The sequence below is a fragment of the Mauremys mutica genome, chromosome 3 (genome assembly GCF_020497125.1).
Source record: "Mauremys mutica isolate MM-2020 ecotype Southern chromosome 3, ASM2049712v1, whole genome shotgun sequence".
Lineage (NCBI taxonomy): Eukaryota > Metazoa > Chordata > Testudines > Geoemydidae > Mauremys > Mauremys mutica.
In genome coordinates, this window is record NC_059074.1 from 673,036 (window position 1) to 691,001 (window position 17,966).

The following is a 17,966-nucleotide window of genomic DNA, read 5'->3' on the forward strand; positions in this document are numbered from 1 at the left end:
ATTTCTACATTATTTTAGCCAAGTATGTGCTTGGCCTGCCTTCTATGGCTCAGTCGTGTGCAGGTAGGTGAAATAGTGGGTGAAAAACTGGTTGAAGGACAGTAATCAAGGAATGGTTATCAATGATACACTTTCAAACTGGGGAAATGTGTCCAGCAGGTCCCACAGGGGTCCAGCACTATTCAATATTTTCATAAATCAATTGGATAATGGAGTCGAAAGTTCACTTATGCAATTTGCAGATGACACCAGGCTGGGAGGGGTTGAAATCACTTTGGAGGACAGGATTAGAATTGGAAATGCCCTTGATAAATTGGAGGATTGGTCTGAAATCAGCAGATGAAATTCAATAAAAACAAGTGCAAAGTACCACTCTTAGGAATGAAAAATCAAATGCATAACTACAAAATGGGAAATAACTAGCTAGGCAATAGTACTGCTGGAAAGGATCTGGGGATTACAGTGAATCACAAAGTGAATGTGTCAACAATATGATGCAGCTACAAAAGAGACTAATATCATACTAGGTTGTTATGACATATGATGCAACCTTGTGCAGTATCTCTGGGGTACATACTGTATTAAGCTTATGAATGGTTTATGTATCACTGTGGGCCAGGGACTGTATGCAACTTGGGGCAGTGGAGGAGAGTGAGGGGGAATGATACCACAGCTCCTCCAGGAACTAAAAGCAATGGATGGTGATTTAAGGTGAATCACTCAGGTTGTAAAGACCTCCAAAGAGGGACCATGCCTGGGGACGCTTGCATAAACTGGTTCAAATTAGGTTTTCCAGAGACCAACAGACTAAGAAAGGATGTTTGGCATAAAAAGTCTCCATTTAAACTGACTCAGGGCCTTCTTTTGATTCAGCAAGCAGACAAGTCCTTCTGACCAAAGACGCAACCCTTCCAGAAGGGCTGGAAGGACTTTGGCTTACTAGGGCCCCCGTCAGATTGAGCAGTGACATCTGATAAGCTTTTAGAGTGTGTCATAAACATACAGTGAAGGGTTAATTCCTCTTTTGCCTGTAAAGGGTTAAGAAGATCACATAACCTAGCTGACACCTGACCAACAGGACCAATAAGGAGACAAGATACTTTCAAATCTGGGAGGGAGGAAAGGCTTTGTCTGTCTGTTGTTGTGTGTGCTTTTGCCAGAGAAGTTCAAGGAGGCAAGCCATCTAACTCCATTAAAATTCAAAAGTTTTGGATTTTTTTAAGCAGAATTTTTTTATTGTTTCTTTAAACAGTCAAACACAGCAAGCAGCAAATATTTGGCCACACACTTCTGAAATCCCAAATCATGTTCAGGTTTTGGCAGACTTATTTCAGCTTTTCAATTAAAAAACACAACAACTTTGAAGGAAAGCAGACATTGTCCATGATTTTTTCTACTTTTTAAAAACCCCTAGTTTTCAATCCAAAAAAAGTTTTGATGGAAAATATTTGTCCAACCCTTTTAATGAGCTTTAGTGCCTTTTAGCATTAGCTGATGCTGAGAACCGGTGATACCTTGTGAAGGTGACTTGAAAAGAAATTTTCTCAAAACTGGGTTTGTGCTGAGATGCAGAAGGTTTTAAAATGTTTATTTTTATTTTTCCCAGGGCCACCTGGGGGGGCGGGGGCAAGTGGGGCAATTTTCCCCAGGCCCCATAGGGGCCCCCACAAGAATTCAGTAGTCTATAGTATTTATGAAAAGGGCCCCCAAAATTGCTTTGCCCCAGGCCCCCTGAATCCTCTGGGCAGCCCTGTTGGTACTGCAAGTTTTCTTGAAGCAATAATTAAAATTACAATTACCCAGGTCTCTACAAATCATACAGAAACCCGTGCACTAACTACTCCTCTAGTCATACTCTCATCCTCACGGATATTCCAGGGTCTGATGAATCTCCCAACAGATGATCACTGATAGAGGGATAGTTCCTGCTGGGGTTTCCCTTGGGGTCTTCCCAATTTTACCCAACCAGGGAATCTCTTTTATACTGTAGTTCTGACCACACCTAACACCTTATGCATATGCATGAAGGTTTCAGCCCTCTTTTCCTTATCTGTACTTCCACACCCCATGAATATTGGGGTGCCCCATTTTTAATAAGTTGTTTCTTAGTTCCCCTTATTCTCATTAGCATCTACGACAACCTGTGGGCAGGACAGGCCATTCCATGGTGTTACAATCAGGTGCCTTGTGGTCTTGGACAATACACTGCTGTCTGTTCCAATCTATTTTTCCGTAACATCACCTACTGCCACATCTTTTACAGTAATCTTGTGACCTGACTGGCATGGAGTTATCTGTAGGTCACCCACTCATGCCAAGCATTCCTAAGCCTATGGCCTAGTCTGGCTAAGCTAAAATCTTACAGGCCTCAGCCTGAAGGGCTTCCATACCAGCCAGGCTTTACCTGTATGTCTCACACACACACGGCGCTCCTAAATACTGGTTAATCTTATACATCTATAATCCTGCCATTTAAATCTACTAGCACACATTAATTATAGAAAAAATCGCATAGAAATTATCCATAACACTAAATAAGACAATAATAAATGGCTACAGCAGCAAAGTCTGGTACATTAATGCCCCCATTTTATCTAGGGGATGCTATACTAATGTTACAGCTGTTTCAGCTCAGAGATTACAGCCTCCTTTGTAAACTCGTCCCACTCTGGAGGAATTGCGCCTTTGCCCTCAAATTTTGCACAATAATCTTCTTCCAATATTGACCTGAAATGGGACACGAACCATTTCCAGTAAGACTGCGCTGAGTTGTCTGCTGTGATGCTCCAATTGGCATATGCAGGTCCCGCTTGTCTATAATTTTTATATGGAATTTGATTCTTTTCACAAAGCACCATGAAGTAGTCACTTGCTACAAGACTAGAGCAGATCTCAATGACAAGCTGGTCTGTTCCGTACCACTGGGTACCATTCAGGGCCTGAGGACGATGGAAATGAACACTGTGGTCTCCGTCATGACCAGGTATTGTGTTTGTGCAAAGAGCCTTGCAAAAGGGACATTGCTCCCAGCATCCACAGAGCTGTTCGAATAGTATTTTATGAGGCTTCAGTTTAAAAGGCTCCATATCAACCACAGCAAATTCCTGTTTCAGGTTTTCTAGGACCGGGGGCAAAGCTTTACTCATTGCCTCTTTCAGAAACTCTATGTCCTTGATTTCCTGATGTTCGATGCTTTTCAGATCACTTCTGGGAAGGTCTAAGTCATCTCCAAGTCGGTTGCAAAATTCATCCAGCCACAAGGATACGTTGCCATATTTATCTTTGACAACTCTAGTTGAGTCACGAATAGCTGAAAGAACAAGAGTCTGGAAAGAATCAAGGGAAATAATTAAAAAATTCTTCAGTCTTGGATTTTTCTTGTCTAAACAATAATCATCAACGCATTTCTTGATAAAACTCTCTAAGAAGTCCCTTGGGAAGTGAATGTATTGTCTGTACTTCTCAAAGTTTTCCTCCTCTGCCAGGGATATCAGAATACTGGTCTCCAGTTTGGATCTATTGCCATTGAAGGCTGAATAGTTAGACCTCATCTCATTGGCTATGTCAATGGCAGTCTTGTCATAGACTGCCTGGCAGAGAGCTGCAGAAAGCCTGTTGCATAAGAAATCAGCAAATGTTGTGATGGAAGTTGCTCCTTGGCAGGAAATTTGAAAACATTTAAAGAAATCGTCTCTCTTATTTTCGAGGTAGACGGTTGGATCATTTGCATTCTTAAATGCTCTGTGCATGTCTTCAAACCGCGCTGCTGCCATTTTGCACAGATACAGGGATAACTCTATTTTGTACTCATTATTAAATGTATATTTTGAGTTTTTGGCTGTAGAGTCCACCTCTCTTCTTATTTCATTCATTATTTCGTGAATGTAACTTTGATTATAATCCATTCTCTGCTGCTCCTTCATATCAATTTTCATCTTAACAAGCTGTATGATGCGAACTGTAACCTGCTCTATGTTCTTTATATCACAGTTATCCAAAGTCTTATTGAAGAAAACTAGTGTTTTCTTCATGACAATATGCTTGGAAATATCGACAGAAAATGTATTTTTGTGGGAGGAACTTTTAATTTTCTCTGCTATATTGGGTTCCTGTTTAAAATGCTGCAGAAGAATGTTTTCTACATCCATGCTAATGTCAGGTTCCTCAGCAGAAGGGGCATCTGAAGATACTTCATAGACCCATCGTTTCCAAAGGCTGTCAAAGTTTTCTTTCAATGCTGCTTCACTTAGTTCCTCACCTTTTAATCTCAAAGCCAATTCTTTGCTTCTTCTGAATAGCTCATTTTCATATTCTGACTTCTTTTCAACAAGTTTGCTTTGGTTCTTCTTCAGTTTGATAAGTTCTTCAGCTTTCCTCTCAGTTTCATCAATCAGTGATTCTTTCAGATCATTCAGTTTATTTTCAGTACTTGCTTTCCACTGAATTAATATTTCACAGTCTTGCCCCTCAGTGAAGAATCTTTCTGTGTCATTCATGATGGCACGATATTTTTCTTTAACTTCTTCTTCAAGGCTTCTCCTGGTGACATGCTGAATTTCTCTCTTCTTAATTCGATTGTTCAGTTTTGTCTGCAGTTCTAGTATGTGACTTCTCAACTGCCAGGTCCACTGGTTAAACTCTTTTTCTAACCTATTGTATGCTGCAATCTCCAGTGTATTCTTGAAGCTGAAAACAAAGTTCTCATTTAATAAAGCCTTCCACAAATCTCCAATTCGGATTTTTAACTCTGACAGCCTTAAAACACTGCCCTTGGATTCCTTTGTGGCAGCCATGAGAATCCTGCTCTTTAGTTCCTGCACATTTTGGCTGTAGCTGGGATTCGGAGGTGCCATTGGTGGGTCTCCTTCCCAGAGGTGAGCAAAGTAATGAGTGTGGGTGTTCACGTCAAATCGGATAACGTCACTAAAGCGGTTTACATCACAGAACTCTTGCTGGGCTGCAGTAACTGTCATTTCATCTAACTTTTGTTGGAGGCGTCTTCGTCCTTCCATATTCTGTTCTTTTGCAGTTATTTCTCCAACATTTTGGTGCACAAATAAACAGCTTGGGGAGAGCTTTACTTGCTTCATCCTCAGAAATGCCTGGACAGCGATCTGCAGGATATCTTGCATTTCTGAAGGATTCTCTCCAAAAATATTGATTAGAGTCATGTTGCCAAGACCAATGACAAAGGTGGCTAGTTCGTTATCATGATTGAGTGTTGATTTACTGGTTAGTTCCATGGCCCGAAGCCCTTCAGTATCAACGACTAGTACATAATCAATGTTCAGACTTTGTTGGAGATTCTCATTCACTTTAATTAGTTGCATAAATGCTCCCCTGGTGCATCTCCCTGCACTGACGCTAAACTGAAGACCGAACATGGCATTTAGCAGTGTTGACTTCCCAGTGCTCTGGATGCCAAGCACTGAAAGGACAAACACCTTTTTGTCTCCTAACTTCTCAGTCAACTTGTCAAAAACTGCTCTCACCCATTTCAGTGGCACGTATGAAGCATCACCATCCATCAACTCAACGGGATACCCTGAAGCCATCAGGTCAGCTGCAATTTGTGGAAATTCAAGAAAATGTTGATCTTCTTGGGACAAAGTACTGAGAGCTTCATAAATCTGAGCAACCTCTCTCAAAATGTGTTCAAGGCCAATCGTAGAAGCAGCTATCTCAGCTGAGACTGTTTCCAAGTTACTTTTCAATACATTTTCTGAGTCACTGTTTTCTCCTGGGTCTGTTTCTTCCAGCATTTGTGACCATAAGACGTGGTATTTTTGGCGAAGTTCTGCAAGACGGTCAGAGCTCAGATCGTCCAGAAATACTTTCAACCACTGCAAGAAATATTTTTTGGTGGTCTCTGAATGTGACTGGAGAATTTCCAGCACCGACCTCATTAAATCATTGTGGGAGGATGCTCTCCTTATCTGATCATGTCGTATAGCACGTTTTTCTGATTCAATTTGGCTCCGGTGCTGTTCAATGCTTCTCTTCATTTTATCTTGTAAGCGGGTAAGTTCCTTATCTTTCCTACACCACTTGTGCCATAATTGTCCTTGAAGAGGCAATAGCTCTTCCTTCATGCCCGATAAGTTATCCTCCTTGAAGAGGACCATCACTGTCTGTGCCATTGACTTGGCTTGTTTACACTCTTCTTTGTCTTCATCAATGAGAAAACCATGCTGGCGAGCAATTTCTGCACAGGTTTCAAGACTACAAGTGGGGTTCAAACCTGCCAGTAAATCTTTGATTGTTGTTGCCAGTTCATCAATTAATTCTGCTTCATTTCTGTTCTTCATGCCTATTTTTATGTTTAGATTGGATTTACCTGCTACAGTGTTTTCTTTTTCAGTCAAAAGACATACAAAAGGCTTTGGAGATTTCAGGAGATCACTTACAATTTGCCTGACTATTTTCTTCTCATCAGAAGCTGTAAAGAGAACCACATTTATGGAAGCGATCTCCTGTAAAAATCTGACCTGCTGCTCATGCTCTCTTGCATCCCCGTGAAGATTAGTGAAGGCGATGCAATTGTCAAATCTGTCATCATCCTTTCCACCTGGACAGTACCAGGAGATTTCCACAACCCCGTTCATCAGGAGACAATCTTTATGGCTGCCTCTACAATCACGATGGAAAAAAATGTCATGCTTGTGTTTACTCAGAACAGCATTCAGGATCTTAGACTTAGAAGAATGAGGTGAATGACCAATCCGTGTGAAGGACACCACAGGTGTATCTGCTTGATAAATCAGTTTGTTTTTATAATTTTTAATGCTAGTCTCCACTCCTGATTTCGCAATATGTTGCCAACTCTTTTGAACTTGGCTAAGGGACCAAAGAGGGAATTCTATTTGTGAAGTACAAGGATTTGGCACCAGAAGTGGGAGTGCAAACTGGCAGATAGCGAGCTTTGTTGAAAGATATTGTCTCATGAAATCATCTGCACAATGAAAAATTGCCATCTGGACATCCATTGGGTGCACGTGTGTCTGCCTTGGTGTACCAGACTCATTAGTTCCCTCATCATCATTTAAAAAGTCCTCGTAGATATCTGAGGTTGCATCTGAGGATTCGTTCATCTTGCTTGACATATTCAATGCAGTTGTTGTTCCTTGTTTTGTTTTACAGTCATTTTTGAAAACCAGATACCGTACCCGATAGTCCAGCATCAACAGCTTTTGCAAAAAATAAAATGGCAGCTCATCCTCTGTGCTGGGCTGTCTGTCATGTAAAGAGGTCTTGTCAATCACATGGAAATCTGCCATCCCCATTTTCCTTGGATAGTAGTTTTCAAGTCCAAGACGTTTGATCAGATTGAGAAAGCCCTGAGTTTTGAATGCTTCAGACATTTTAACATCCTTTGGTGGCGCTTGGGGCTGTGGCTTTGGTAGGGGTGTCTGCTTAGCCCTGTGACAGACATCCCTTAGTTCTTTTATTTTATCCTGTTTCTGCAGATTGCTACTGGAAGTTCCATATCCTCCTTTCACAAGGGCATTTAGGTCTCTTTCCAGGGCATTCCAATCATCACATGCATTAGGCTTCATAAAGACATTAGCTACTTCACCTGACAACAAGTTTCCCAGGTGATGCTTCATGAAAGTCAAACGTTTCTTCTTCTCCTCTGGAGACACGTCTTTGAATTCAGTTGTCACTGTCAGACCTGTCAACAGCAGGAAAGCCTGAGCTCTGGAAACATCCTGATCCCTAAGCGTCAAATATCCCTCATGTGCCCTTTGCATTTCCTTTAACATGAAGTTAATTTCTGGGCACCCGAGGAGATACTGGAAAGTGTTACTGTCCACACGGTATCCTGTGCTGGCGGCAATGGAGAGTAATAACAGTTCTGTGTCTATCTGCTCTCGGCCCTGTAGAGCCTTCCGCAAGGAACAGAAAGCTAAACTCACATCCAAGCTGGCCTTTACTTTTGCTGCCTCCACTGCTTCTGGGGAGGAGTTAGGCCCATAGGTAACAGCCTGTAGGTAATTCTTCATTTCCTGTAGGACTTGAATGAAATCAGCAAATTCAGAAACACAGATAGCTTTTTGCTGCTTTTCTTCAGCGTGAAAGATCCACTGCATAATGGAGGAAGATTTGGGGAAATTCTTAACTGAATAGACATGAGGGTCCAGAAGGCAGCGCAGCAGAGATTTGGTGAACATGGTGTTATGTGCAGGTAAACCTTTGCATAGTAAAACTGTGTTTTCCAGGAAATCCTGAAGCACCTTATCCGACAGGCAAATGTCAATCCAGGTCCAGTTATGTTTTGTTTTTTCAATTAGCTTCTGTTTGAAATTGAGCAGCGTCACCAGCGGCTCTTCATCCCCAGTGACTTCCCAGGTCTTCATTTCCTCTAAGAACGATCTGGCCTCATCCACTGCACTGACTAATTCCTCCCCAACCAATGTACTTGCACTGAGCTTTGTTAGAGCTTCATAGGCATCTCTGAGACTGCTGCTCATTTCATAAACATCTTTAAAATCTTGTTTGTGATTGGACAGGATTATGTCCCACACTGGAATAAGCTGAGAACCTCTGTCAATAACAGACCAGGTTTTGTTACTGGCCAGTAGCCCAGATTTCCATGCTGTGAGTGAATCCACTCCAGGTGGGCCACCTGTCTTGGTCACAAACAGCTGAATCTCTGTTTGCATTTGTTTTCTATCTGTGCCCTGAAATGAGGCTGCAGAACTTGATTTTGATGCAGTAACACCAGCTGCAGTGCTCCAACCAAACCCACCATAGCTGCCCCCAACATAAGAGCTGAGTGCATCAGATGCTTGTTTCTTCACCTCATCCAGCTGCTCTGCCCGGAATCCCTCAGAAGATGCTTTCCACCAGAATATCCCACCCAAGTGAAGGGGGCCCTGGTTTACATGAGACCCGAATCTCTTGAAGAAACTCCCGCCCCTGCTCTTCAGCATGTTGAGCTTGTCTGGCTCTGGGGTGTGACTTAAAATGTCCTCAATTTCTTTTAACTCTTGCAGCGCTGCACTGGAAAGTCGAAGTTGATCCTTGGGGAAGTGGCATGAGGCCAGTGGGATGTAGCTGTACTTGGTGGTGCAAATGTAGGTGTGCTCAGAGCGGGAACGGTGGATTTTTTCAGACTCTGAAGAGCTGCTGTAATCTGAGCTGCTTTCAGCACTAAACCCCCCAAATCCACCCTTGGCTGTGACGCTAATGCTGAAGCCCAGCTTTTCCATGGCCTTTGTGAATGTGGATTCTGCTTCGGCCGATGAAAACTCCTTCTTCTCAAACAACGGCCCTTGCTCTGGACCAAAGAGCTCGAACCCTTCTGGGATGTCTATGAGCTGCTCTCGCTTCTCCACCATCTCTGTGAGCTTCTTGGTCTGGTAAATACCCTGCAGGGCCAGCCCTCCCGACACCCATCTCAAAACTTCCTTGTCAGGGAGATTCTCACTCTGGGACACCGACTCCTCCAGGAGGTCTAATTGTCTGTGCACATTCTCTATCACTTCCTTCAAAGGCTTCTCAGCTGGTGCCCAATACTCTGGGGCTACGTCCATAGTTCGCTGCAGCTCCTCCTCTTTCTTTCTTACAGCTTCCTCATGGCGGCTCCTGCCTTTCTCCTGCATTTCTTTTAATTCCTGCAGTGCTGCCTTAGCCTGCTCCTGCCTCTTCTTTAGCTTCTCCAAGCGCTGCTCCTGCAGCTGCTTCATTGTTGCCTTGCTCTCTGCTATGTTAAGTAGGGTTCGGAGAGCCTGCTTTTCCCACGGGTGCTCTACTTCGCACTCCAGCTTTAGGTAGTCTGCATAGCTTAGGTGTTTCAAAGCCTGCGCAGAGGTAATCCCCAATTTGTCTGCTAGTTTGGGCAGCCAGAACTGCGTACTCAGTCCCACTCCATCGAGTCTCTGCCCCAGTTCTTCCATCGTGGGGTGTGCTTCCTTCACAGGGGCGCCCTGAACTGGATCTTCGCCGTTTATCTCCTCTGCAGAGAAGGATTTAAACACAGGGAACATATTTTTGTCACTTCATGAACACGTTTCCCTTCCATCGGATCATTTCCTGAATCTTAATGTACTGAAGTATTCTGACATTTTACCAGCGCTCACCCTGGAGAAATTAAAATATTTCTATCCCCACCCTGGCCCCCAAACCCAATACCCACTGCACTAATCCAAACCACTGTCTATACTCGCCCCATAGGACTACAGGTGGACTAGCCGTTCCTCTTCAGTAGGGTGACCAGATGTCCCGATTTCATAGGGACAGTCCCGATATTGGGGGCTCTGTCTTAAATGGGCGCCTATTACCCCCCCACCCCCGTCCTAATTTTTCATACTTGCTATCTGGTCACCCTACTCTTCAGCAAAGTCTATGGTCCTTAATTGTCTATATTTTTGCTCTATCCACCAGTGCCTGTTGTTTTATTGATTTCTCCAACATGCAATCTTTCCTTAGACTTCCATTTTCTTTTTTCTGGTTATTTTATCCCTCTTTCCTCCCTTTTAATGGCCATCCTTTTATTTTTTTAAAAGATCCACTCTTCTGTTTTGTTACCTTCCCTTTTTAAGTCCTCTCTCCATCCCTCAGTTGATTTCCTATTAAGTTGTATTACACGGTACTTAGAAGCCCTGAGCAAGTTCAGGTTCCACTTGTGAAAAGAGCTTGTGTGTGGAACTCGGCACAGAGAAAATAAGTGATTTGCCCAAGGTCACACAGGGAATTGAACCTGGAACTCTCAAGTCCCATGCTAGGACCTTTACCAGAAGTTCATCCTTTCATTCCTCACTTGTCCTTTCTTTCTTGTTTTCTGGTGTGCCCATGTCTGTCCCCCCCCCCAAATTTCTATTTGGTCTTTTTTCTGTTCCTATGTTTGTCCCTGGAGTTTCTATTTCTCTTTCCCCTTCTCATTCTCTTCTGTTGCTTGGCCACCCCTCATCTGTCTTCCCCCTTAGTTCTACCTCCATCAGTCCCCTTGTCTTCCACAAAGGACCACAATCTCTATTCCCTCTCTCCAGGGCACTGAAATTCTGCTGGGTCTCCTTCTGTATCCATCTTCGTTCTTTCCTTCTCTTCTCTGGGGACCAGTGTGCTGCAAAAAGTGCCCCATTTCTCACATCCCCTCTTCCCTTCTAGTGCCATGGGAAACACAGACATTGCAGAAACTGCTTTACCTGGGCAGTAAGTATAGCAGGTGCTGAAAGAAATGCAGGAGAGAAGTATCATCTTTCACTCAGTATCAAAAGGTTGAATCCCACCCCCAGCTGGCCCATGAAGTCAGCCTATATCTCCCACTTATTAAATTTTCAAACACCTCTGTGCAGTGGTTTCCCCAGGAATTGAAATTAGGGGGGGGTGTTTGAATTTACAGGGGGGGTGTCAGGACCAATGAGATATATAAAAGAGATATGAATAAAGTAAATGTTTTGTTAGGATTATGCAAATTTAACATAAGAATAATGCAAGTTACACCAAAACGCATAACAGGTCTAGATTTCTAAAAAAATATACATTTAAAAAAAAGTATTTAAATTGACTTTTGAAAAATAAGCCATCATGGGGTAAGAGGAAAGTCCTCTCATGGATCAGTAACTGGTTAAAAGATGGGAAACAAAGGGTAGGAATAAATTATCAGTTTTCAGAATGGAGAGAGATAAATAGTGGTATCCCTGAGGGGTCGGTACTGGGACCAGTTCTGTTCAACATATTCATAAATGATCTGGAAAAATGGGTAAACAGTGAGGTGGCAAAATTTGCAGATGATACAAAACTATTCAAGATAGTTAAGTCCCAGGCAGACTGCGAAGAATTACAAAGGGATCTCATAAAACTGGGTGACTGGGCAACAAAAATGGCAGATGAAATTTAATGTTGATAAATGCAAAGTAATGTACATTGGAAAACAATCTCAACTATACATACAAAATGAAGGAGTCTGAATTAGCTGTTAACACTCAAGAAAGATCTTGCAGTCATTGTGGATAGTTCTCTGAAAACATCCACTCAATGTGCAGCGGCAGTCAGTGATTCCCAACATTCTGTTTGCTTTTTTAAAAAGAACAGGAGCACTTGTGGCACCTTAGAGACTAACAAATTTATTTGAGCATAAGCTTTCATGGGCTACAGCCCACTTCATCAGATGTACCCCACAAAAGCTTATGTTCTTTTTGCAATACAGACTAACACGGCTGCTACTCTGAAACCTTTGCTTTTTTAAGAAAGGGATAGATATTAAGACAGAAAATATCATATTGCCTCTATATAAATCCATGGCACATGTACACCTTGAATACTGTGTGCAGATCTGGTTACCCCATCCCAAAAAAGACATACTGGAAATGCAAAAAGTACAGAGATGGGCAACTAAAATGATTAGGGGTATGAAACAGGAGAAGAAATTAAAATGACTGGGAATATTCAGCTTAGAAAAGAGACGATTAAGGGGGGATATGCTAAAGGTCTATAAAATCTTGACTGATGTGAAGAAAGTGAATAAAGTAAATGTTTTGTTAGGATAATTCAGATTTAACATAAGGAAAATGCAAGTTACACCAAAACACATAACAGATCTAGATTTCTTAAAAAAAAATTTTTTTTTAAATGTATTTAATTTAAATTGACTTTTGAAAAGTAAGCCATCATGGGGTAAGAGGGAAGATCCTCTCATGGATCAGTAACTGGTTAAAAGATGGGAAACAAAGAGTAGGAATAAATTATCAGTTTTCAGAATGGAGAGAGATAAATAGTGGTATCCTTGAGGGGTCAGTACTGGGACCAGTCCTATTCAACATATTCATCTGGAAAAATGGGTAAACAGTGAGGTGGCAAAATTTGCAGATGATACAAAACTATTCAAGATAGTTAAGTCCCAGGCAGACTGCGAAGAGGTACAAAGGGATCTCACAAAACTGGTTGACTGGGCAACAAAATGGCAAATTAAATTCAATGTTGATAAATGCAAAGTAATGCACATTGGAAAGCAATCTCAACTATACATACAAAATGATGGCATCTGAATTAGCTGTTAACACTCAAGGAAGAGACCTTGGAGTCATTGTGGATAGATCTCTGAAAACATCCACTCCATGTGCAGCAACAGTCACAAAAGCAAACAATGTTGGGAATCATTAAGAAAGGGATAGATAATAAGACAGAAAATATCATATTGCCTCTATATAAATCCATGGTACGTGTACACCTTGAATAGTGTGGGTAGATCTGGTCACCCATCCTAAAAAATATATATTGGAATTGGAAAAGGTACAGAGATGGGCAACTAAAATGATGAGGGGTATGAAACAGGAGGAGAGATTAAAGTGACTGGGAATTTTCAGCTTAGAAAAGAGATGACAAATGGGGATATGATAGAGGTCTACAAAATCTTGACTGGTGCGAAGAAAGTGAATAAGGAAATTTTATTTAATCCTTCACATAACACAAGAACTAGCAGTCACCCAATGAAATTAATAGGCAGCAGATTTTAAAAAAACAAAAGGAAGTACTTCTTCACACAACATAAAGTCAACCCAGGGAACTCTTTGCCAGGGGATGCTATGAAGACCAAAACTATAACAGGATTTTAAAAAGAACTAGATAAATTCCTGGAGAACAGGTCCATCTGTGGCTATTAGCCAGGATGAGAGGGATGCAACGCCATGCTCTGAGTGTCCCTAGCCTGTTTGCCAGAAGCTGGGAATGGGCAACAGGGGATGGATCACTTGATGATTCCCTGTTCTGTTCATTCCCTCTGAAGCACCTGGCCTTGACCACTGTTGTAAGACAGGGTACTGGGCTATATGGACCATGGGTCTGACCCAGTATGACCATTCTTGTGTAAAAATTAATTATAATAAAAATGTTTAGTACAGAAACTCCCCAACATAATGACCTCCCAAGATAGCAACAATGTGAGATAACAACCTTGGCAAATACTGCATTTTAAAAATCTTGGCCTACTGGGAAACATATTTATATAAGTTTCCATTCCCAGTCACAAATCTAGCATTCTGGAGCAAAGTGACTAAAATATAGTCCAACAAACAAATGTTTATTTAACATGCCCCTCACTTTTCCCTCCACCGAACTCCACTCACCGGTGTTGTCCTTGGTCAGTGGAGACTCAGAGTTCAGAGGTGCTTTCACGTGAGTACCCCTTCCAGGTGGGGGACAAAAAGGCAGTTTGCTCTGGCCACGGCTGTTCGTTGTGCCATGGTTCACTCCACCACTCTGTTGCCAATGGCCCTGCACAGTCACCTTCTGCTGTCACCTACCACTGTGACCTCTGCGAATTGGTCTCTTGAGGTTCCACCAGCTCTCAGTGATTTCCACTGAGCTCTCAGTGGGGGAACCTCGCTGCTAGTGCAGGCTGGGCTGTCTCTTACACAAAAACACTGTACCCACAGGAACACTGTCCCCACAACAGGACTAAGCACTTAGACCTGATTGTCAGTGATTTCAGCTGCAGTGGTCACTTAACAGAACAAAAGACCCTCTAAGGAGCCTAATCAGCTCTGTCTTTAACCAGTGGAGAGGGGCAGGTCCCCACCCACTCTCTTGATGCCTTCAAATCATCACAGGCTAAATACAGTTCTACTGCCCTTTACTCATACAATAAGAACAACATTTCATTCCCCCTTCCCCCCACATTCAAGTGGTTTGTAACCCAACCCCAGCCAAAAACTATCACTTGGACAACACAGCTCTGTTTGCTGGATCCCTAGGTAGATTAGGTGTGAATGTAAATATAATCTGGCCCTGAAGCCTTAGCCCCCAGCTCATCACTAGCTGTCAGGGAGAGCTCATTTAGACTTTGCTTACAAATCATCATTTGAAATTATTAGGTTGGCCAACATCACCGAAATGAATGCACTGACATCATAAAAAACAGCTGTATAAGGAAGCAAGGAAGCTAGTCTATGTTCATACTTCTCAAATCTATTATACTTTTTCAGATACACATTTTATCATACACTGTATAAGCTTTTAAAGTGTGTATTCATGTTTCAGTTTAAATTCAGATTTCCAAACAGTCACTAAATTGGTATGTAACTAGCTCATAAAACTGGGGGGGGTGTACACCCCCCCAGGGGTGTGTGTAGGGAAATCACTGCCTCTGTGCTTTCCCCCTTGCTGTCCCACATGCTTGGGAGACATTCCTGTAAACATCAGCAAAACTATCTCACTAGCCTCCTTCAAAACCCTCCTTTGCCATGCGGCCCACAAAAACCTTGGCAACAGGTAGCTGCAGGTGTGCTGAGACTGCTGCCTGTCATGCTGCCCGATATTGTCTGTGTTTCCTTGTGCTCCCCCGGCGGCCTGTCGGTGCCCATCTGTTGTCTCTTGTCTTACACGTAGATTGTCAGGTGTTTGGGGCAGGGACTGTCTTTTTGCTCTTTCTGTACAGCGCCTGGCGCAATGGGGCCCTGACTCATGCCCAAAGCTCTAGGCACCACGATAACACAGCTAATAAATAATAATAAAAGTGAAGCCAGCCATGAGGAAACAGTTCAGAAAAACCAAACCAGTAAACTGTGGTTTTGCATATGACTCATTATAGTTCAGTGGTTTGAGCATTAGCCTGCTAAGCCCAGTGTTGTGAGTTCAATCCTTGAGGGCACCACTTAGAGATCTGGGGCAAAAATCAGTACTTGGTCCTGCTAGTGAAGGCAGGGGGCTGGACTTGACAACCCTTCAAGGTCCCTTCCAGTTCTAGGAGATAGGTATATCTCCATAGTCCCAAAACAGCCTTTGTTCTACTCAGCATTGGCTTCCCTTCACTTTTGGTGCACATTGAGTGGATGTTTTCAGAGAACTATCCACAAGGATGCCAAGATCTCTAGCTTTAGTGGTAACAGCTAATTTAGGCCCCATCATTTTATATGTATAGTTGGGATTATGTTTTTCAATGTATATTACCTTGCATTTATCAACATTGAATTTCATCTACCAATTTGTTGCCCAGTCACACAGTTTTGTGAGGTCCCTTTCTAACTCTTCACAGTCTGCTTTGACTTAATTATCTTGAGTAATTTTATATCATCTGCCGCATCACTGTTTACACCTTTTCCAGATCATTTATGAATCTGTTGAACAATAGTGATCCCAGTACAGACCCCTGGTGGATACCACTATTTACCTCTCTCCATTCTGAAAACTGACCAGTTATACCTACCCTTTGTTTCCTATCTTTTAACCAGTTACTGATCCAGGAGAGAACCTTCCCTCTTATCCCATGACAGCTTACTTTGCTTAAGAGCCTTTGGTGAGGGACCTTGTCAAAGGCTTTATGAAAATCTAAGTACACTATATCCACCCTTGTCCACATGCTTCTTGACCCCCTCAAAGGATTCTAGTAGATTGGTGAGACATGATTTCCCTTTACAGAAAACATGTTGACTCTTCCCGAACAAATTGTGTTCATCTGTGTGTCTGATAATTCTCCTGCATTTCTTGTAGCTCATTCAGCACAAGCTTACCCTGCTCCTGTCTCTTCTTTAGCATCTCCAAGTGCTGCTCCTGCTTCATTGTTGCCTTGCTGTCTGTCTTAAGTAGTTCTTGGAGCGCCTGCTTTTCCCACGTGTGCTGCACGTCGCATTCTAACTTTAGGTAGTCTTCATATCGCAGGTGTTTCAAGGCTTGAGCAGAGGTAACTCCAAGTTGTTTGTGTAGTTTAGGCAGCCAGTACTCTGCACTCAGACCCACTGCTTCCAGTCTCTTGGCTAGTTCATCCTCTGCAGGATCTCCCTGAGCTGAATTCTGGGGTTTTTCCTTTCCCATAGACATGGCTGTGAAATGAAGTAAAAAATATTACACTCAGATGACGATGTCCCTTCCTCCCTACATCCGCCAGCTTCACTCCCAGCCTACAATGGGCTACACCAGTGGTACTCACAGTTATGTGACTTGGGAGCCACATTTGCAATATCATCAACCAAAAGAGCCACATGAAAACTGTATGCTCTGTTCACAACCCCACCCAACACACACTCAATAATATTAAATATATAACTATAAATATAACCAAATGCACTAAAATTTTCAAATAAGTTTTCAATAAAATGAAAACTAAATTTAACTAACTTATTTATTGCAGGAGGGGGCTCCAGGCTGAGGCCAAGGGGTTTGGAGTACGGGAGGGGGATATGGGCTGGAGCAGGAGGTTGGAGTGCAGAGTCTGGGCAGAAGTTAGGGTGTGGAACGGGCTCAGGGCTGGGGCAGGGGCTTGGGATGCAGGGTGCTTACCTTGGGCAGCTCTCGTTTGGTGGCGCAGCATGGTTTAGACAGGCTCTTTGCCTGCCCTTGCCCCCAGCCACTCCTGGAAGCAGCCAGTGCTTGTGGGGGGGGGGCAGGTGTCTCCACGCGCTGCCCTTGCCTGCAGGCACCACCCCCACAGCTCCCATTGGTCGCAATTCCCAGCCGATGGGCTCTGCGGGGGCAGTGCCAGCAGGCGAGGGCAGTGCGCAGATGGAACATCGAAGCTTCCCCTGATTGCCGCGCAGCTCCAGGCCAGCGGGAACAGCAGTGCGTGGATCCACCTCCCGCACTCTGCCAGCAGGATTAATGCAGGGGCTTTAGTGGCTGTAGCCCTGGGCTAAGTGGGCCCCCGCAAAAAAGATCTGGACGTTTGGCATCCCAGAGATCTTTTTGCTGGCCCCCGCTTAGCCCAGGGCCCTGGCCTGCAGCCTCTAAACCAGGCCTGCACAACATGCGGCCCGGGAGCCGCATGCGGCCCGTGGGGGCTCACTGTGCGGCCCGCGGGGGGTGAGTAGGCAAACGATGGATGAGGGAGGGAGGCTGAAGAGGTGGGGGGTGAGGAGGCGAGCGGGGGGCTGAGGGGGTGAGCTGGGGGGTGGGGGGTTGAGGAGGCGAGTGGGCAGGCAGTGGCGGGGGGTGAGTAGGCGAGCCGGTGCGGGGCGGGGGCTGAGGAACTGAGTGAGGAGTCAGTGACTGACCTGTTCTACTGATCTGGTCTGGCTCCCATCCCCTCTCCAAGG

General features: G+C 43.6%; 1 protein-coding gene across 1 annotated transcript; it reads right to left on the bottom strand.

Annotated features, from left to right (window-relative positions):
• Window positions 1-1,607: 1,607 nt before the first annotated feature.
• On the bottom strand, window positions 1,608-9,899 carry LOC123367014 (interferon-induced very large GTPase 1-like). Its single transcript, XM_045010992.1, has one exon. It carries the CDS (start codon window positions 9,897-9,899, stop codon window positions 2,616-2,618), a length of 7,284 nt encoding a protein of 2,427 aa, XP_044866927.1. The 3' UTR covers window positions 1,608-2,615.
• Window positions 9,900-17,966: the final 8,067 nt, after the last annotated feature.

Bases quoted from the DNA above. Each gene is read 5' to 3' on its own strand.
- LOC123367014 (XM_045010992.1), bottom strand. From the start codon at position 9,899: ATGGAAGAACTGGGGCAGAGACTCGATGGAGTGGGACTGAGTACGCAG.